General features: G+C 36.1%; 1 protein-coding gene across 3 annotated transcripts; it reads right to left on the bottom strand.

Annotated features, from left to right (window-relative positions):
• Positions 1-9,521: 9,521 nt before the first annotated feature.
• mdfic2 (MyoD family inhibitor domain containing 2) lies at positions 9,522-16,872 on the bottom strand. Of its 3 annotated transcripts, none has more exons than XR_003440638.2 (5): positions 16,601-16,872; positions 16,141-16,222; positions 13,750-13,947; positions 12,193-12,545; positions 9,522-12,072 (listed from the first exon to the last, which is right to left on the bottom strand). XR_003440638.2 is itself a non-coding variant. In XM_027146294.2 (4 exons), exons 1-4 carry the CDS (start codon positions 16,601-16,603, stop codon positions 12,289-12,291), a joined length of 540 nt encoding a protein of 179 aa, XP_027002095.2. In that variant the 5' UTR covers positions 16,604-16,872; the 3' UTR covers positions 9,522-12,288. The 3 variants fall into 3 exon arrangements, 1 of the variants encoding a protein (XP_027002095.2); XR_003440637.2 differs by having other exon boundaries at positions 9,522-12,099; XM_027146294.2 differs by having other exon boundaries at positions 9,522-12,545.
• Between the last annotated feature and the right edge of the window lie 3,147 nt (positions 16,873-20,019).

A 20,019-nucleotide genomic window follows, 5' to 3' on the forward strand; every position in this document is an offset into this window, starting at 1 on the left:
TTTGTATCTATTTGTTGCTGTTGCTGTTCTGAGGAACGAAATGAAAAGAGCAAAAGAAAGCATGCACATGCCAGTGCATCCCCAAGCCCTTGTAATTCCCATAGTAAATCCATTACACGCTCTCTCTCTCTCTCTCTCTCTCTCTCTCTCTCTCTCTCTCTCTCTCTCTCTCTCTCTCTCTCTCTCTCTCGCTCGCTCTCTCTCTCTCTCTCGCTCGCTCTCTCTCTCACTCTCTCTTAGCTCATTTTTATTTATCACGAGCCTGTTTGCTAATTTTATTTTGCAAGGAAGCAATCATGCCCTTCCCCTTGTGTGGGCTCTCTCAATGGGCCTCTGATTGCTGTGAAGTGACAGTGGGTAAATATGTATGAAAAACCTTAGGGAGGGGGGACACAATTAGCACCAACGAGGTTGACTGCCTCCTGATTTCATTGGCAACTTTGGCCGCTGTGGTGATAAGCCGCATTATCTAGAAAATTGGCCGAGGGAAAAGAGCAAGTCCTCTGATTGTCAGCAATGGTTTGCAGATAAAGTGGAGTTGAAGAGAAATATAATTGAAGTTGAAATACATTAAACAAAGGTGTAACATACTGTGCGGAAGCAGTCATTCACCTCCGCTCAGTATCGAGGCGAAAATCATGTATCGTGTCCAGGTTTAATGGCAGTGTTGACTTTTCAGGGAAATTTTTATTTTAAAAAAAGATCTTTCTAAAGGTTCTTTAGACATTTATTTGTTTGAAAAGCCTATTAATTTAAGGATTTTCCCAAATAGACAAAAGAATGCAAGCTTCCTAGTTTCCACCCCATTTTTTTTACTAGTACAGTGTGTTTGTTTTATTTCTATGGGGAAATACGTTTGAATATATTCAGTACAACCTTTAGAAAGTGCCAAGCTTTCTGCTTCAATTCCCAGCTCCTTAGAATGGATATCTCAAAATACACAAACACCAATACTCATATCAATGGAAAGTCCCACTGAACATTTCAGTGTGGTTTAAAGTGGCAGGCGAGGATAAACAGCATTACAGGACTTGTAGCCATGATGGATATCAATAAAACTTCAAATAAAAAAGAGAACCAAACAACCACTGAGAGCAGAGAAACTAGGCATCATAGCTGTCAGTCATTTTTTCCTGCATTGATGGTGAATGACATCCAGTTGACTTAATTCTGCAGTGAAAACATGTATGTACTGGACCTATGTTAAGAATGTGCAGAAGATGTTTGGAAATTTATCTAAAGCACCTGAAGTAAAGTCGCTTAGAGGGGCAACTTGATGCCTTTCTTTGTAGTGTCTTACCCACGGTATAGAGTGAATAAATGACAAACATCCCACTTCAAACATGCCTGATGCTCTATTCCTGATGCACTTGAAGGGTAATTGGTCTTATTTTTGCATCCATGTGACTGATGCCAGCGATTCTGAGACAGTACTGTCACTCGATGCTTCTGATGTCAGATGCATGTGCTTGTTTTTCTTCATTCCCTTCTCTCTTGCACTTTCAAGGGAGCAGCTGACATCGCTCTTATCCATTCAGAGAATCTGGAGCCTCTGGTGCAGTGCTGGCTGTCAGGCATTCCAGCCGGACGGCTGGCTTTAAGTGACAGACCTGCAAGCGGCAGTGGACTACTTGGCATCTGAAGCCTTCCGAAGACATGACAGGGCATAACTTAGTCATAGAGGATGGGCAAAGTCTGTAAAGAGACCATGGCGTTCACTGCATAAGATCAGAAAAGAAAAAACCCAAAAAAACTAAGCCTTGGCATTCTCCACAGATTGTATCACATTCTCTTTGTATCCATTAGCAGATGATAAAGCTTTAGGGGTTGTACAATGTCTTGTACTCTTTTAATCCCAACTTACTGAAACTGGATAGCAAACTGCCCAGCAGAAAAATAGGTTTTAAAAACAAGAGTGCTAAAATGTTACAGCCATGAAGTATATATCATACTGTACTGTATATATCATATGCATTTATCATTCTCAAGATTCCTTCTTCACTATGAAACGTGGCTTAGATATTCCTCATTAGGTCTTTATAAGAGAAAGAGGCAGTGAAGCACTGTGCACATTTTGGTTAAAAATGGTCTGTATCAAGCACAGCAGATTAAAAAAGATTATGATACGTGCACAGACACCTCCTAAAGACAATACTTACATATAAGCCTGAAAAAGCATCCTCACAGTCCATCTCTTCAGAAATGTCTCTCTCTTGTGTCCTCTCTGTGCCCTTATTACACCTCAGCTCATTGCTTTTCTTTGTTGCTCTCCCTCTATGGCTTTCTGAAATCATCTCTTAGTGCTTAGTGCTCTGTGTATATTGATACCTGTATAAATAAATAAATAAATAAATAAATAAATAAATAAATAAATAAATAAATAAATAAATAAATAAATAAATAAATAAAAGAACAATAATTGGAAAGAACATGCTGTCAGAGAGCTTGACCCCGGTCACTGCCATTATTCTAAAGGAGGGGACAATTAGTGTCATTAGTAATGCAATAGGCTGGTGGGCATGTGCAATATTTCAGGTCACATATTCACATAATGAGAATTGAAAATTAGAAGCCTAGTGATGAAGAGGTCTATTATAGACCGATTCAGAATTAGCGAAGAAGCACCCAGACAGTTGTCTATCAAATCTAATGGTTATAGGAAAATAAACTGTTTTTCAAACAGAACAAAACAAAAAAAGGTTAATTAATTATATAATTATGTATATATATATATATATATATATATATATATATATATATATATATATATATATATATATATATATATATATATATACACACACACATATATATAACACCAACTACTGTCCTTATCACTAACACAATACTATTATCAAAGAGAGAAATGATATCAGTGGATGATAAAGGTGTAACAATGCTGGTTATTTATGAAAGCCTGCAGCATGGAATCTGGTGGATAAATCTGGTGATCTCTTTATCCACCAAGGGGCAGTATGCAGCTAGTTTTTGTCTTGGAGCCTGAACTTAGATATACAATACCTAGTGTGCTTTAATCAAGCATGTTATTGTCTGTCTTTTATGCGTATGAGTAGTACACTCTTTGTCTTTGTGGGGGAAAGAAATATTTTAAAATGCTACACTAACTATATAAATCCATATGATTTTCTTTCTTTCTTTCTTTCTTTCTTTCTTTCTTTCATTCTTTCTTTCTTTCTTTCTTTCTTTCTTTCTTTCTTTCTTTCTTTCTTTCTTTCTTTCTTTCTTTCTTTTAGACCAAATGGTTTCTGTACTTGTTTAAGCTTAAACAACAGTGACATATAGAAACAGTGTGTTGGTTTTCTGATGACAACCCCAAGTTAACTGCACACTCATGAAGGTGAACAAACATCTGTGTGACATTTACCAGTGCACAAACTTAGCGTTGTTTGACAGAAACTTGGCAGACACATAGACTGCTGTTTTTCTGTTAAGGTGTCTTTTTTTCTCTCACAAAGCTGATTTCAAGCTATTTCCTTCTCAAATCTGTAATCCTAACATGCAAAATCCAGGACCTGTGAAGAAAAGTGTTACTCTTTAAATCTCTGGCTTACTGAGGTATAAGTGATCTTAAATGCATTATTAATGACTCCTTGTGCTGCAATTACTGACAGAAGCGACGGCCTTACTCGCTGACATGTTGTGCTAAATGGGTCTTCAGCAGAAATTGTGCTCTCTCACTCACACGCAGACACACAGACACACAGGCACACACACGCACACACACACACACACACACACACACACACACACACACACACACGCACACACACACACACAAATACTTCCCATCAGCTTTGATTAATGTGGACGCTCGTCCTATTAGACAGCTACAGTGCACCAGTGGGAACAGTTTGGGAAGGGTGTCCATTTGGACCCATTTGAACACTTAGGCCAAAAGTTAGTGTGAACATTGCTAATATTTATATGTAGCATATACCATAGAACCAATTTTATAATCCTGTTAATTAAATGCAAAAATCTTGTGAGAACATCATGTCTCAAAGCTAACAAGATAAATCGCTCTCTCTCTAACTCTCTTTCTCTCTCTCTCTTTGTCTTCACACACACACACACACACACACACACACACACACACACACACACACACACACACACACACACACACACACACACACACACACACACACACAGGAACATCCATACAGCCTGGAACAAGAAACTTAGTAATTGACATTTGCAGGACCTTGACTCAAACTTGGAATAGAAGCAGAGTCTAATATTATGCATGTTTAAATGAGCAATTATTGATAAACCCAGGTTGGTATACCCGTGAGAGGATTCAGAGGCCGTCTCTGTTCCAATTCAATTATTAAATCTTCATCAAGTTCATTTATTTCAATTCCATTTCCAGCGACTGAAAAATATTAGCCTTAACTCTCTATTTTATCATTAATGAACTGGGGACTGGAACCTTTGTGTAAAAGCCTACAGTGTTTCTGTATCGTTTACACAAATGTTACATACCATTTATCTTTGTTTGGGACGATACGAGCACCTTTTTGAAGCGTAAGCTCTGTTTATTCACTGTCTGTGATCTCATGGCTTATTGATAAGAGAAATCTCATGCGGATTGCACGGATCAAACTCACCCGCTGACAGGCAGCACTTCACACCTCAGCACTGGGAGCAGAAATGGCACATTTACCATTAATAATAAATACAATGATATTTTGTCAACTTGTGCGGGATTTCAGCATAATATTCAAATAGAGCCTGTAAACTGGGTGCTTAGGTGTGCATTATTGATTTACATCCCTTCAGCAGTGTGCCTGGTGTCGGTATTTTCTGTGATTATGTACCTTTACACTTCATGAATTACAGATGTATATATATATAACATTATTAGGAAATGTGGATTTGTGATATACACCAGACCTAATGATATTTTTTTTTCTGCTGACCAACTGTTCAGGCCAAGTTGCTTTGTTCAGTGTTTTTAAAAGATAAATATGTTTACACATTTCTTCTAAGTTGCATGAAGTATTTTTATGTCCATATTAATCAATGATTAACTGTGTCTCTTTACAAATGCTGTGTTGTCATTCTTTCTGTTTCCTTAAAGCGAACGATATTACTGTGGATTCTTATTACACAACTTCCTGCGAGTTTTGAACACTATGCAAATGTGATGCACAGCACATGTATTAATTCGCTGTAGAAATAGTTCAGATATTACATAACTCATGTTGATTAATGAGCTAGTCTGATTGCCTAACAGTCTGTTGGTATACTTGTTTTTTAACTCAGACACATTTGCTCCTTGGGGATGTATTCTTTTGGGAACGCGAAGCATGTTTTGTGCCATTTTGATGAATTAAAAAAGTTGTCTCACATGGCACAAAAGTGTTATTTTTTTGTTTAAAACAGAAACCACTAAGGGTCTAGGGAATATACAAAGTCACCACACAACCAGGCAGATATATAAAATAGGTTTAGCAGACAATGTGCTTAGTGGATATATCCGATGTATAGTGATAAAGCCCCAATGTGGCATCGCTTATCAACAGAAGTAGGCTAACTGATTATGCAGAACCTCCAGGATTAGGCCTTGTTTTCTTATTACAACCCGAAAAGCTTTACAGAAAAAAAAAATACTCGGGATAACTCGGGTGACTTGCTCTTAAAGGAACTTGGGCTTGAATAGTCCTTTTTTAATTAAATCCCAGAAGTAACATGTTTATATCTCCAGAGTTATACAAAAAAATATACAGCTGTATGATAATACCAAACTTTGTGTATACCTCATCATTTATTTCTAAAAAAAAAACCCAAATCAGACAAAGTTTGTACACCAGACTGAATATATCTTGTTTATATCTTCATTGTCTTGTTAATGTTAAAGATGGTTTTGTACTCAGGTCTTTACCAAGATAGACTTCATATTAAAACTACAGTGAATTTCCTGGTTACACAATTGCACTTTTTGATTATAGTAAACACTTATAGAAGGGAAATTATATATAATCACACTATCGCGCATCACTCAGATGATTATAGGTTCCCTTATTAGTCTGGTTCCTCTCAAGGTTTCTTCCTCATATGCTCTCAGGGAGTTTTTCTTTGCCAAACATTACCTTTTGCTTGCTCATTATGGATCAATTTCAAATGTATAATGTAGATACCCAGTTTATATATTTGTGTAAAGCTGCTTTGTGACAATGTCCAAGGCACTATAGGAATAAATATTTTTTAAAACAAATGTTAAATAGTAAAGTTACTATCTGTGTAAATTATATTTCTGAATGAAAATGTTGTTTTTGAAGCTGTTTTTGCGTTAAATAGATTAAATTTGAATTGGTTCCACAAACATAGAGAGAGGCTTTTCCTATTTGGAAACTTTACAAAACGCCCTTCTAGGTCAAGTTCCTTCATGAAGCTGGTTTGAGAAGATACCAAGTGTGTGTGAAGCTTTATCAGGAACACTGGTAAGATTTCAAGCTTAACTAGTTTTGCTATATTCAACACTTTTTTTTTTGCCCATGCTTAATCCTATATATATTATTACATAGGGTTAACGCTCATCAAACACCTGTTTTGTGGTGTCCAGGTTCAGCCTTCAGGTTCGTTATCATATTTATCATTCACATCCCATAATGACTCATACAGTATGACAGTAGATATTCAGGACTATTTTCCTAAGTATGTCTACCTATGGGCTATTTTTAGAAATGTTTCCTGAAAATTTTTAACACAAATGTTTATATCGACAGGACGGATGAATTAGAGTTAATGACCTATTAGTTCCACAAGGGGTACTTGGAAGCCTAATTCCACTCAAATACAGACTGTTGTAGAAGGGACATTATTTACATTTACATAATTTTTCTTTCCATTATCACACAAATAAGGATGGGTTCCATTCTGAGTCTGGTACCTCTCAGGGTTTTTTTCTCATATCATCTCAGGGAGCTGTAGCCTTACCACTGTCACCTTAGGCTTGCTCATTAGGGATAGATGATAGGGATAAATGGTAATTACATTTTAAACTACACGATTTTTATTCTGTTTCTAAGCTTCTGTAATGCTGCTTTGAGACAATGTCAGTGAGAAAAAGAGCTATACAAATAAATTGAATCGGTTTGAAATTAATATCTACTAAGTAACTGGTGATATCAAACCTATATCTGATCTATGAGAATGCCTCAAGTTCTTGTTCATAACCAACAAAAATATTTTCTTCAAAATATTCAGTGTAAGGTTAACCGAATGTCAGGACACTGACAGTCAACATTGTCCTGACTAATTTATATCAGACTTGCAGCAATAAATTAATTCATTTGTTTATACTGATTAAAAATGTCTCATAAGTAATTGTCTGTTCTTTGGAAATGCCGGAGTACTGGTAAAAAGGGTTAATACATTCATTACTTTTCTAAAATAATAGACGATAAAAATAAAGTAAACTTTTCTATGATCAGGTTTAACTTCTATACATTACTAACAGATTCTCACAGCTTGGTTGCTTGATTGATAAACCCTCATGTCTTAGTTCATGCTTGTTTGGAAGAACCCACATTAACATTCTGCAGTTATTCCACAACCTACTCATTTATCCAGATGGACCCATTCAAATGCATCTCGAGATGAAACATTTTCTGTTACAGCATGGCAAGTGCACAGCTACTCACCACACCAATCAGATTATAATATTCCCATATGTCAGGATTATTTATTAGTACAAACTTTTGGTCAATTCAGTAACAATGAAAAATAAATGTTATGACCTCTGCTAAACAAAATGGCAATATTTGGCAGAATCATGAAGATGTCTGAATCTGATACCTACAGAAATCTGAAAAACTTCAGTACATACCCGTATTTATAGCTGTTCTTTCACTCTACTTTGGTTTGCATGCAATCGATAACAGTAATAAACCATGTTCTGTGCCACCATCGATATAGATCCCTGAGTTTTCAGTGTGATAAAGATACTGAACTATATAATTGCAGGTGCTTCTGAGGGACGTCATGACAGATGGCCTGTTTTTAGATGCCATGGCCCTCGTTCTTCAAACACATTTCATATACCACACAATTTAAGACTTTTCTACAGCAGGACCCATAAAGCAATATTATTGTTATCTTTTCAGATGGGTAGTACTGATTTATTTTATTTGCTAACATTATATATCATCTCAGTCCATGTTTCTTATGCAATATTGCAGTATTTTAACAGTTTTTACTGCAATTACTAGTTATTACTGGACATACATTTAAAAAACTGAATCTGCTTTGAAGACCAAAAGCAGAGTAAATAGATGGATTTAGCAGGGTGGAGAGGTGGCTATGAGGAGTTATAGCAGCCTGATCAGCAAAGGCCATGGAGTGTGGGATCGATACTCTACTAATGCAACGCTTTCATTATTCCTCCTGACCCAGGGACAGACACTAAAAGCAGCCAGGCTAATCCAATGGCTCTGGGACCCTTAAGGGGATGTCTCAGTCACTTTCCACACTAGATGCCTCAAAACTCTCAGGACCTTTACTACCCAGCATTAAGAGGGACACATTAACACATAGCCTTTGTATAGTGCATCCGGCATTTTTATGTGCCTAACAAGAACACAATAAATTGCTCCTCATTACGCAGTAATTAACTTCCCCCCACCCCACCCCTCCTTAGGCAAAGCTCATCCATTCCCTCCTCCTGTTGTGTGCCTCTTTAATTTCCTCACCTCCACAGGGGGTAGGGGCACAGAGATAGGGTACCACGCTCCATCATTTCCTGCCATATGTGCCTTCTGCAGATTCAGTCCATAAGGTTTCAAATAGGACAAAGCCTGGGAGAAGACTCTTGTGACCTAAGAGGATCAAGTTGAACTTTCAACCCTGATTTGGTCTGTTTAAAAGGTTGTCCAACTAGTGATGGGTTAAATCCTTGATAATCCCTACAGACCTTCAAAAAGCTCTGGAGGCTTTTAAAGAACTTGAAGTGTTAATTGTTAAAATGAGGTTTATTAATTGGACGCAGAGGAAAATCACCTGTCACAAGAAAAGAGACGGCTTAGAGATTGAAAGGTATCTTAACGCAAGCCCACACAGCAGCTACAAAGCAGCCATTAGGGAATATATAAGTTTGGATAGCCCAAAGGCACATATTCTAACTTACTAAAAAGAGGGGGTTATCACATTGATTGGAAGTGTAGCTGACACACACACACACACACACACACACACACACACACACACACACACACACACACACACACACACACACACACACACACACACACACACACACACACACACACACACACACACACACACACACATGGCCCATATACTACAAATGATAATTAATATAGTTCTAAAGAAATGCAGTAATTCTCAGGCTTTAGTTCTACAGTATACAGTCAGATATTTGGTTTATTGGAAATTCTTGACATTACTTCAGGATCAACTCATCAAGAATCTGAAAGATATTTAACATTAAATACATACCAAAAAAATCTGCATACACCGATACCAATGAAGGTTAATTTGGTGAATTTGTTTATTAATACAACGTATACATTTTGTGCTTTAAATATGGTCACATTTAATAATACAAATCATCTCTGTGTTCTCATTAATACTGTTATTGTCTAAACGTCAGCCCTTCATAAGAGGAACGTTAAAACAACTAGCATTTATCTCATCAAGTAACTCTATTGTGCACTTCAAAATATTATAAAACCACAACACCAGTTCAACTACTACTTATACAGATACTACGAGTAGCTACAACAGCATCAGCCAAAATAACTGTGTAAGTGTAGTGCATATTGACCGCAAAAAAGGCTTATTAGAAACACACGGTCAAATTATGTCAAAACACAATGAAGCATGGGCCTGTATTTCCACATAGAATGCAGCTTTGGTAAAACACAAATGCTTTAAAAAATGCTATAAATGGACAGAGTTAATATTTCATTGAGTCTTGCCCCACAGGAGAGCTGCTCATAGTGGGGTTGAAAAACACACACACAAACATCTACTGTTTTGCACTTCAGAGGAAAAGCGTGTCTTGTTTCTCATTAATGAGGTGAATGGAGAGCTGGAGAACAAACAACTAATTATAGTTTATAAAAAATAAAAATAAAAAAGAAGCAAGTAAATATGTCAGCAGGATGAATAGAGACTGCTTGTCAATTCTAAAACAAAACATTGTGTATTTTAATTCTTTTTATTCTACTATACAATAATGACCTCGTTCTACATTTCGTTCTTCTTCATAAAACTGTAATGTACTACAACAAGTCCCAGAGAAGCAGTTAGAGATTGCACATTGCTCTGTACGTGGACATAATGAAATAAATTTGAGCAGATGACAGGAAAATTCACACCGTATGCAAAACCATTAGAAAATCTAAACAGCCCATGCGACTCCCAAAGCTATCAGGAAATTTGACAAGGATCCAAAAAGTTTAAGACATACAGATGTTTTTGGTTTAACCAAGCATCTGTTTGCACAAGCATGACTTGTGTAGAAAAACCACAGTGGGACACAATAAGTTATTTTATGGCACCATAATAGGCTGGGTTTTATAATTACTTTACAAAAAGCACAAAAAAAGGGAAATTGGACATGACCTGATAAATCTTTTGAAACTGTCTAAGCTCGTTGTGTTAAACATGCATACAGGCTATACGGCATTCTTATTATATAATTTATGAGAGAATCGAAATAACTACAATAAAGATTATTTCTTGTTGGAGTTTAAATGGAATTTAGAAACAATTTCATGCGATTTCATCGGTTTACACACTAGGCAATGCGCCGGATTGTGTAAAAGAAACATTCATTTTTCTTTGATAAATGCTTTTACACATTGAAAAAGAGGTTCAATTGAGGAGAACAGCAGGGGAACAATAAAGGTGGTTAGTTACTGTATCTTTTTTCCTTTGCCGTTAAAATTCCGGAGTATTCAAAATGCAGTGAGGTATCGAAACAACATTCTTTTATTCATCAGTATGTCATACATCCTTTAACACCACATGCAGATTTCAGTATGTAAACATAGACTCACTGAACTTAATTCAATTCTACAGCTACATTCAGATCCAGCTGTATAACAAGACTCCTGTTGTAACTGAAGAGTTAGAAAGATTTATGTTGAGTTTCATGACATGCTCAAACCTCCAGCTTTCATTGAAGTACCAAAGGTTTTCTGAAGATTTAAAAATTATACCACAATGACAAGTTGAATTACTAGTATGACACAAAAATGACCTGCATATATGATATATAAATACACTACATGATCAAAACTATGTGGACCTCTGATCATCACACCATCATGTGGTAGTTCCCCAAACTTGTGTCAAAAAGCACAGAATGCATCTGTATACTGTAGCATTAAGACTTCCCTTCATTGGAATGAAGAGGTCAGCATATTCCAGCATGACAGCGCCCCTGTGCGATAAGCAAGCTCCATGAAGACATGGTTTGCCAAAGCTGAAGCAGAAAATTTCAAGAGTCCAGACCTCGTACCACAATGATCACTTTCAACATGAACTGGAACACCACAGCTTCACTAATGCACTTATGGCTGAATAGGAAACTCCTATAGCTGTTTTCGGAAATCTAGTGGAAAGCCTTCCTCAAAAGTATAGTTTGAGAGTCAGTTGTCCACATACTTTTGGCAATATAGTACTTCTCATTGCTAATATCCCTTTTAAGTAGCAGAAGAGAAGAATGAATTCATTGCATACTGTACACATATGCATACATTCAGTACTTGCTGCTTTCCCATTACATTACAAGTGCTCAAATGTCACTGTGCACTTCAGGGAGTGGTCTTCTTGAACAGAGAACAGTGGTTGATGGACTCTAGAAAGGTGTTCTACAGAAACATCATCTCATGCTGTTTGTGATAATATACTCCAATTTAATCAGGCTGCATGCTCAAGGATAACATGAAGACCTTGAAGACACCTCCTCATGACATTCACCATTTTGATACAACTGCCCTGAGCATGCACAAGTGCTCATATCAGCATGTCTCGCACCGTCTCCAGGATCCGATTGCCTCCGTCTTCTATGTGACCCTAAAAAGATTTTTGTGCACTGATGTGCTTCACCATGCCAAAACTTACCATTATTTAAATGCACAAAGACATACTACATTCAAAGTTAATGTTTATGTAATTTTTCAAAATGACACTCACGTGAAATAAACAGTAATATTGACAATGCTGCACTGGCTTCAGCGTGGCCCTGTAGTCTCTAATTCTACTGCGAAGATTCTTGGCTTTGCTAGCCTGCTAACGGTAACAAATCTCTGAAATCTCCATGGCTAGCTCCAGGCAATCGCTTGTTTCTTGGCAGGCATCAAGTAGGCCACAGTCAATATCGCAGTGACAGTTCCATTCGCCGCTTTGGACAGGTTCTAATGGAGCAAACAAATAGCTGCAGGCTGGGCAGATTTGATAGGCGGCACGTTTACACGTGTCAGGCAGCATGATGCACAGGTCATAGAACTGGCAGAAGAGGCAGTTGAGGATGATCCCTGCACAGGCATCTGATAAGCAGAGAAGAAATCATCAACGGAGTATCAGGCAGTAAGCAAGGAACTCATTCCTTATTCATAGCTACAGTATCACACAACGGAAAACATAAGTTGTCTCAAGGCATCTTAATGGAGTGTACTATCAGTTGTCTTGTCTTGCAGTTTATCAGTTTAGTCAGCAGGAATTTTTAATAGCCAGCTCATATATACTAATTGTGTATATTGTGATCGTAAACAGGTGGTTTGATGCGTTCTCTTTGAAGGGAAACATTCATAGAAGATAAGTAGTTAATACCATAAACAAAGTATGTGGACTATGTGAAAATCTGGCCTATGTGTGAATTGGCTTGTCTTGATATTACAGTAGCTGTTTTGAATTGTGATTTAAAATTTTCTCCATTCCATATGGCAGCCATCTGTCCATCTGAGCCGTCTATATATCCATTTATACATATGCAGAACATTATTACTGGCATTTAGACGATGATGCACAATAGCAGGCTTCATAATGTCATTAAATTGCATTACGAAAGAAGGCCTTTAATGACTTGTGACAAGAACACCAAGTACATCATCATACATGTAATAAAACCTAAAAGCTTATAAGAAACATCTTGGCTTCTAAAGAGACACTCAACATCCCTTAATGGTAGCTGTCTGTACTTCTTGTTTATAACATTTAAAAGCACCTTTTTCTCCCATGGCATTTCCTAACACATGCATAATTTAATGACTCACATTTTCCTCCCTAAGAGAGACGGAACTCAGGGAGTCGTTTAAAGGCCTAATCAGTTACCATCCATCTTTATCGGTGACCATTTCTTTCTTGTATGTCAAAACATCACCTCTACTGTCTTTTTCACACCCTCGATGAGTATATGCAAAACATAATTATGTGAAGAGCAATAAACATTGGGATTAACATAGGGAAATTTGGATTACTGAAAATATTGAGTATAGGGAAATATTGAGTATAAGGTTTTACTCACTCACACGCAATAGATTCAAGAGCAAACACTCATGAACCATTATCCCCATTATTAATACTGATACTGTGATCTGGTTCGTGACCTTGAACTTAATCACTTGAAATTGCAACTGTGTTGAATATATGAATTGGAAGCATAACGTGTAACAAGAAATGTTGTTCTATAGACTTTAGGACATATAGCATTAAGCATAGTTACTCTAGAGCTTCAACATCTTACTCCGTCACCTTCAACATCCTGATTGTCAGATAAGGAGTCTGTGGAAGAGGAGACAGTGCTACACCTATCCACAGAGGAGAGGCTATATGAGGATCCAGCAGTGGCTGAATCTGCTTTGGTTTCTGTAGGATCAAGCTCAGGTATGGGACTGAGTCTCTGCATGGTCCTGTCTGGAGCTGTGTTAGTCACCATCTTACATGGTAAATCTGAGGAAACATTGTGTCATGAGTATAAATCATACAAAAATGTATTATGTACATCAGATTTAATCAATAAGAGCATATGATACAAATGGAAGCAGAGATAAGGTGGCATAATCAAACAGATTTTCACAACTCGGAAATCTTGCCTATTAGTGGGAGAAAAAATCTCTCATAACGGTTTGCAATCATGGAAAGTTATCCACCCTCCAATGAGTCTTCTTCATTTATCCTTTTGTTATTAGTCATCCATTCTCATTTATTATTATGATTAAGCCTTACTGAAAGTATGTGTAAGTTCTGACACTTTTGTTCTTTGCCATTTCTGTGTATGACCTCTCATAGTCTCTCAGTAGATCTCTTTTTCGATACAATTTGGATGATGTAAAGCCCACTGTAAAGCATGGTGGTGGATCTCTTATGTTTTGGAGCTGTGCGAGCTCCAGTGGAACATGACAGTCAGAAAAAATTGATGGCAGAATGAATGCAGCATTCTAAAGCACTAAAGATTCGCATGGGATGCTCTCGGATGTTCCAACATGACAACGATCAAAACACGAGGCAAGGTTGACCCTCCATTGGCTACAGCAGAAAAAGGTGAAGGTTCTGGAGGACATTGCAGTCTCCTGACCTCAATATCATTGTGTCACTTTGGGGAGATCACAAATGTGTAGTTTGTGCAAGACAAAAAAAATGTACAAGAACTGGAGGCATTTTGCCAAAAGAAATAGGCAGCTATACCACCTGAGAGAATTATGGACCTCATGCACAATTATTACAAAAGACTGCATGCCATCATTGATGCTAAAGGAGGCAATACACCATATTAAGAACTAATTTCCTTAATTCCTTTTTTGCTATGTTTTGTTTGATGATCTTGCCATTCTGCTATGCCTTACATATAAATTTGACTCCTACAAGAAATAAAATAAATTTGATTTGCCTTCTCACGTACGTTTTCTTTAAAAAACGGTACACATCTTGCAAATTCTCCCAATGTAAGCAAACTTTTGAGCACAACTGGATATTAAAGTAATAAAGTAAACACTTTCACCCTCACACAAGTATTTGCTCCCAGCATTTTTCCTCAGGCTTAGTTGTTCATAAGCTCGGCCAAATCCATGGCTGAAATATACACATACACAGCTGCTGGCCTCAGAACCCAAAACGTCTTCAATAATGAATTCTGCTTTTCACAGACAGAATGGAATGCAAACTATTAATGAATTATGGCCCTGACTGAGCATGCCTGTTTATTTTTCTCCCACCTTTCCCAAATGAATTATTCAATGAACTTTTTCTCTCTTTTATTTAACATTTAATGTGTTATTATTGATTAATATCGCAGACATATTTTTCTTAAAGATATTGTTCATTCATCAGATAAGTAACAGTAAGAAAAACAAATGGAAATGTTATGGGATATAACTTATTCTACACCTACATAAAATACTTCAGAAAATTAGGTAAAATATAGACTGAGACTAATCATCTGGGCATCATCAATAACACTAATGACTAATTGTTTGAAATGCAAGAGTTTGTTGTGATTTACCAGAAAGGTTTATGAACCTTAGAACAGAGATCTGTTGTGTCAATGCACCTGTACCACTTATCCAATACAAGGTCACAGGGAACCTGCAGCTTATCCTAGGGCATCTGGAGCACAATCTGGGAGACACCCTGGCTGGGGCACCAACCCGCCACAAGGCAAACACACTTACATTCACACTCTACGGGCAATTTAGAAATGCCAATTAGCCTGCCATGCATGTCTTTGGACGTGAACTGGGATACTTGGAATAAACCCCTAAAGCACAGGGAGAATACGCAAACTCTTTGCACACAGGGCAACTACCAAACCCAGATGGGTGAGGCAAATGTGTTAAATACTAAAATACTTCTGTGTTTTACACCTAAAATGATTGTCACTTGAAAAAAATTCTAAGTAAAATCTACAACCGTTCCCTCTCTCTTTCCCTCACAATAAACTAACCATGTCACAGCCTATTCCAAAGAGGTCTCAAAAGTATGAAGATAAGAAAAGCAATTGTGTAGTTAACTACTATTTAGTTGTGTACAAATTTTATCCCAGACTAAATAATGACTTGCAATAATCCATGTTTTAATCTTGAATAAAGGAGTCTACCAGTAGATTATACAGTCTTATAAAAAAAACTAAAAAGCTTTACAGCTTACCATCTTTAGGCAAAGTGCTTTTCTCCTCAGCTCTATCCATGTCACATTTCACCTCATCACTTCGCAAACTTTTTCCAGCCATCTATGCCATCATGGCAATAAAGCATAGATGGTACAGGACAAATTAAGGCACAATGTCGAAACAGGACATGAGACAAGATGCACAATTAAAATCAAAGCACAGAGAGTACAAATAAAGGCCAAGCAAATCAGAACAAAGCAAAACTGTACATGCTTTGGAAACATTGGAAGAAGGTGTTCAAGATTATATATATATATATATATATATATATATATATAACCATAATAATAAAATAATAAATAAGTAACAGTATTGATCTAAAGATACTCAAAACAAAACACTTTACCAATCTGTAGAATTGTATATTTGCAGTAGAAATATGATCAGTGCATCTGACATACAGTGTTTATGAATTTATAACAATTCTTCAGCACTTACCATTAAAGCTACATGAAAGAAGAATAAGAAGTCGTCACACTCGGAATAACACACATCATCGTGCGCGCGAGGACATCTCCTCGAGCCATCCACCCTTACTTACTTAGCCACGATATTACAGCATAAGAAGGAAAAATACATCAGATTATGTTTTTCAAGCTGCAGAACGATTACAATAATGCACAACAACAAAGATTCAACTGGTTTATCAAACGAATCCGGCACCCTGTTGAAATGACTGACGAGCGATTCGCGAACGATTCATTTTATTTGAACGACTCCTTTAGAGGAATCATTCGAATCGATACACAAGGGCGAATGAACCAACACCTTTATTATTTTATTTTATTTTATTTTATTCATTACAAAGAGTTTAATATTGTTTTTATAGCTACAGAACATGATTTTGCTAAAACATTACAGGCAAGTAGGAGTAAAAAATATCAGAAGATCAAGCCACTAACTAACCAACCAACTAAACAAACAAACAAACAAACAAATAACTAAACAAACAAACAAACAAACAACTAAACAAACAAAAGCAAAAATAGACATCACAATCAAACTTATTAGTTCTACAAGTATTGTGTGTGTGTGTGTGTGTGTGTGTGTGTGTGTGTGTGTGTGTGTGTGTGTGTGTGTGTGTGCGTGCGTGTGTGCGTGCGTGCGTGTGTGTATTCTTGAAGCAAAAATATCTATAAACCTTACTTTTTAATGTAGTTACAAAATGCAATGTATTTACAAATGAAATAAATAAATGAAATGAAAGATGAAATGAAATTGATGTACTATATGACTAACATATAAACATGATAAATATTTTGTGGGTACCAAGCCTTTCACAGATATAGAATATGGTATGTTTCTTGATTCAAAGAAACATGTTTCCAATAAGTTTGGATAATTTAGATAATAAAACGTGATTATTATTATTATTATTATTATTATTATTATTATTATTATTATTATTATTATTATTATTATTATTATTATTATTATTATTTTTATTTATTTATTTATTTTTTTAAATCTGAAAAATCAAAGAATTGATTTGCACCTTTCATTTGTAACTTTCAGAACTGTGGAAATCACACAAAAAGCAAAAGCTTTATGTGTTTTTATTCCTCTTATATACGTATACACAGAGCAATTAAAATCTTGACATTAAGTATTAAAATCCAAACTGGGCATTTACGTAAGGCTTTCAGTATGTTTTATGGTGCTAAGAGAACAATGTAAATTAAGAAGATATCACAGTGTGGACAAAACAGTTCCTTAATGGAAAACCTTTTAAATTATTCCCAGAAATCCTCTAGGCTTTCTCTAAAGGTCTATAGGTCTAAGATTTTCCTCAGCTACTTAAAGGCAAATGTAAAAGTATGCATTTTATGGGTTGGATACTTATAGGTGCAAATAGGTGAATTCTCAGAGAGTGGTACGGTCAGCATAGGTAACAATCCTGTGGGATTTCCCCAGTCAAACAAACAGGTAATTCAAAATAGACAAGCATGTGTTATTGGGAGTTATTATAAGGATTCCCTTTGCAGGAAAGTTGCTCAGGAATGACTATCCAATTAAATTCAATTTATGCAATACTCAACATAGCATACATGTACATACACATGTACTGTATATTGCAAAGTAGTTTAGCTAGCTTCGGTGTAAAAATATAAGAAGCGTTATTCCCCAAAGTGTCATTTTATAATAGTGTTCATATCTTGTATAATTTTAAAACTAAAATTGATGAAGAAATCAATATTCAAAATAAAAAATCAAATAAAAAGATAAATACAAAGATCCTAAAAGCAATTACAATGAGATTACATATAGAGAGTACAAAGTTAGTTTATGAGCAGTGTTTATAAACTCGGGGTGTTAGATAAATCCAGTAGAGTCTTATTTACTTGTCCACTAAACAAATGTACTCACATGAACAATAATTGAAAAGAAAATAAAAAACCCATGAGCAATGACAGATTAATACAAAACTGTATTCCAATTGGTCTCAGTTTACAAGCCAGGCAATGTCCTCTAATTAGCCTGAACATTAGTGTTGCATTTTAAAGGATGCCCCACTGTGTTTGCATATGCTTAGAGAACAAGGGGCTGCTTAATTGAAAAATTAAGATGTGTGTGTGTGTGTGTGTGTGTGTGTGTGTGTGTGTGTGTGTGTGTGTGTGTGTGTGTGTGTGTGTGTGTGTGTGTGTGTGTGTGTGTGTGTGTGTGTGCGTGTGCGTGTGTGTTTTTTGAAGCAGGCCACAGATACCTTGTTCAGTGGGAAGTGCTTGGTAAATATGAATGTTAGAGGCATCATAAGAGCATTATGGGGTTTTATTCAATATAAGATCTATTGAATTATGGCTATTAGGTCAAACCAGGTTTGCTTAGAATTGCATTAGTGGGAAGGTTTGAAAGCATTTGAGAGCAAGTGTTAGGCTTAAGCTATGAAGGAACACAAAGCTCCATGCAGACTGCATAGGCAAACCTTACTGCAAATATTGTTTTATATGCTTTATGCTTTACATATTTGCCCATAAACTATGGTTTGTACAGAATGAATATTTTGGATCAGACTCCTTAAATATATTTATGCTTTTTTGTGCTGAAAACAATGTTCCTGCTTCTGCAATCTGTAATTAGATTTGATACAACAAAATGTGTCATTATAAAGTGTATATCTGAAGTATGATGGCTTACCGGTGTACATAGACCTTGTGAACAAATGAAATGCTGGTCAGGCTTGAAGTTAAATGAAAAGTCAGTTTAATATCCCAAATATCACAAACTAATCTATTTTACTTAAAGACTTTTTTCATAAAAAAAATAATAATGGCAAAACGCAGAAATTGAAAGCCACACACATTTTGCATAATAAATGCAAATAAGGCATATTGTATAAAATTGCCATACTAAACCAAATTGCAAATAGCTTTGAACACCAACATAAAATAAAATCATATTCTTACAGTAACTTCTACATGTTTTAACTAAATATTGTAAATGCTAACAATCTTCCTTTACATTAGAATGAAATTAGGTCTTCAGAAGTGACACAATGAAATTGTAACAGCCATTTATTCAATCAATTCTTCTTTCTATACATTTGCATTGTTTTAATAAAAACATGTCTTTTATTTTCTCTTCTTCCCTTTCGTCTAGGAAAGGTAATCAAAGATGAATAGTATGAGCGTCGCATTTGAGGAGGACGATTGAAGTGCAAGGTTTTATTAAACAAAACACAAATAAATGGAAACATGTATCAGTCTCCAAAAACAAAGTGAGAGCAAGAACAACATGCTAAACTACATACCTGAGACCAAGCTTAACTGAGGTAAAACAACAAAAGCCTAACAATGAAATACAGAGAAACCAGAGTACAGTATAGTAATTACAGGTAAAGAGACAGTTGTAAGTAATCA

This window comes from Tachysurus fulvidraco, chromosome 5 (assembly GCF_022655615.1).
Source record: "Tachysurus fulvidraco isolate hzauxx_2018 chromosome 5, HZAU_PFXX_2.0, whole genome shotgun sequence".
Lineage (NCBI taxonomy): Eukaryota > Metazoa > Chordata > Actinopteri > Siluriformes > Bagridae > Tachysurus > Tachysurus fulvidraco.

Bases quoted from the DNA above. Each gene is read 5' to 3' on its own strand.
- mdfic2 (XM_027146294.2), bottom strand. The intron at 13,948-16,140 runs GTAAGCTGTAAA...ATGTTTCCTCAG, and splicing joins AAGCACTTTGCCTAAAGATG to ATTTACCATGTAAGATGGTG. The intron at 12,546-13,749 runs GTGACGGAGTAA...TCTGCTTATCAG, and splicing joins TGACAATCAGGATGTTGAAG to ATGCCTGTGCAGGGATCATC.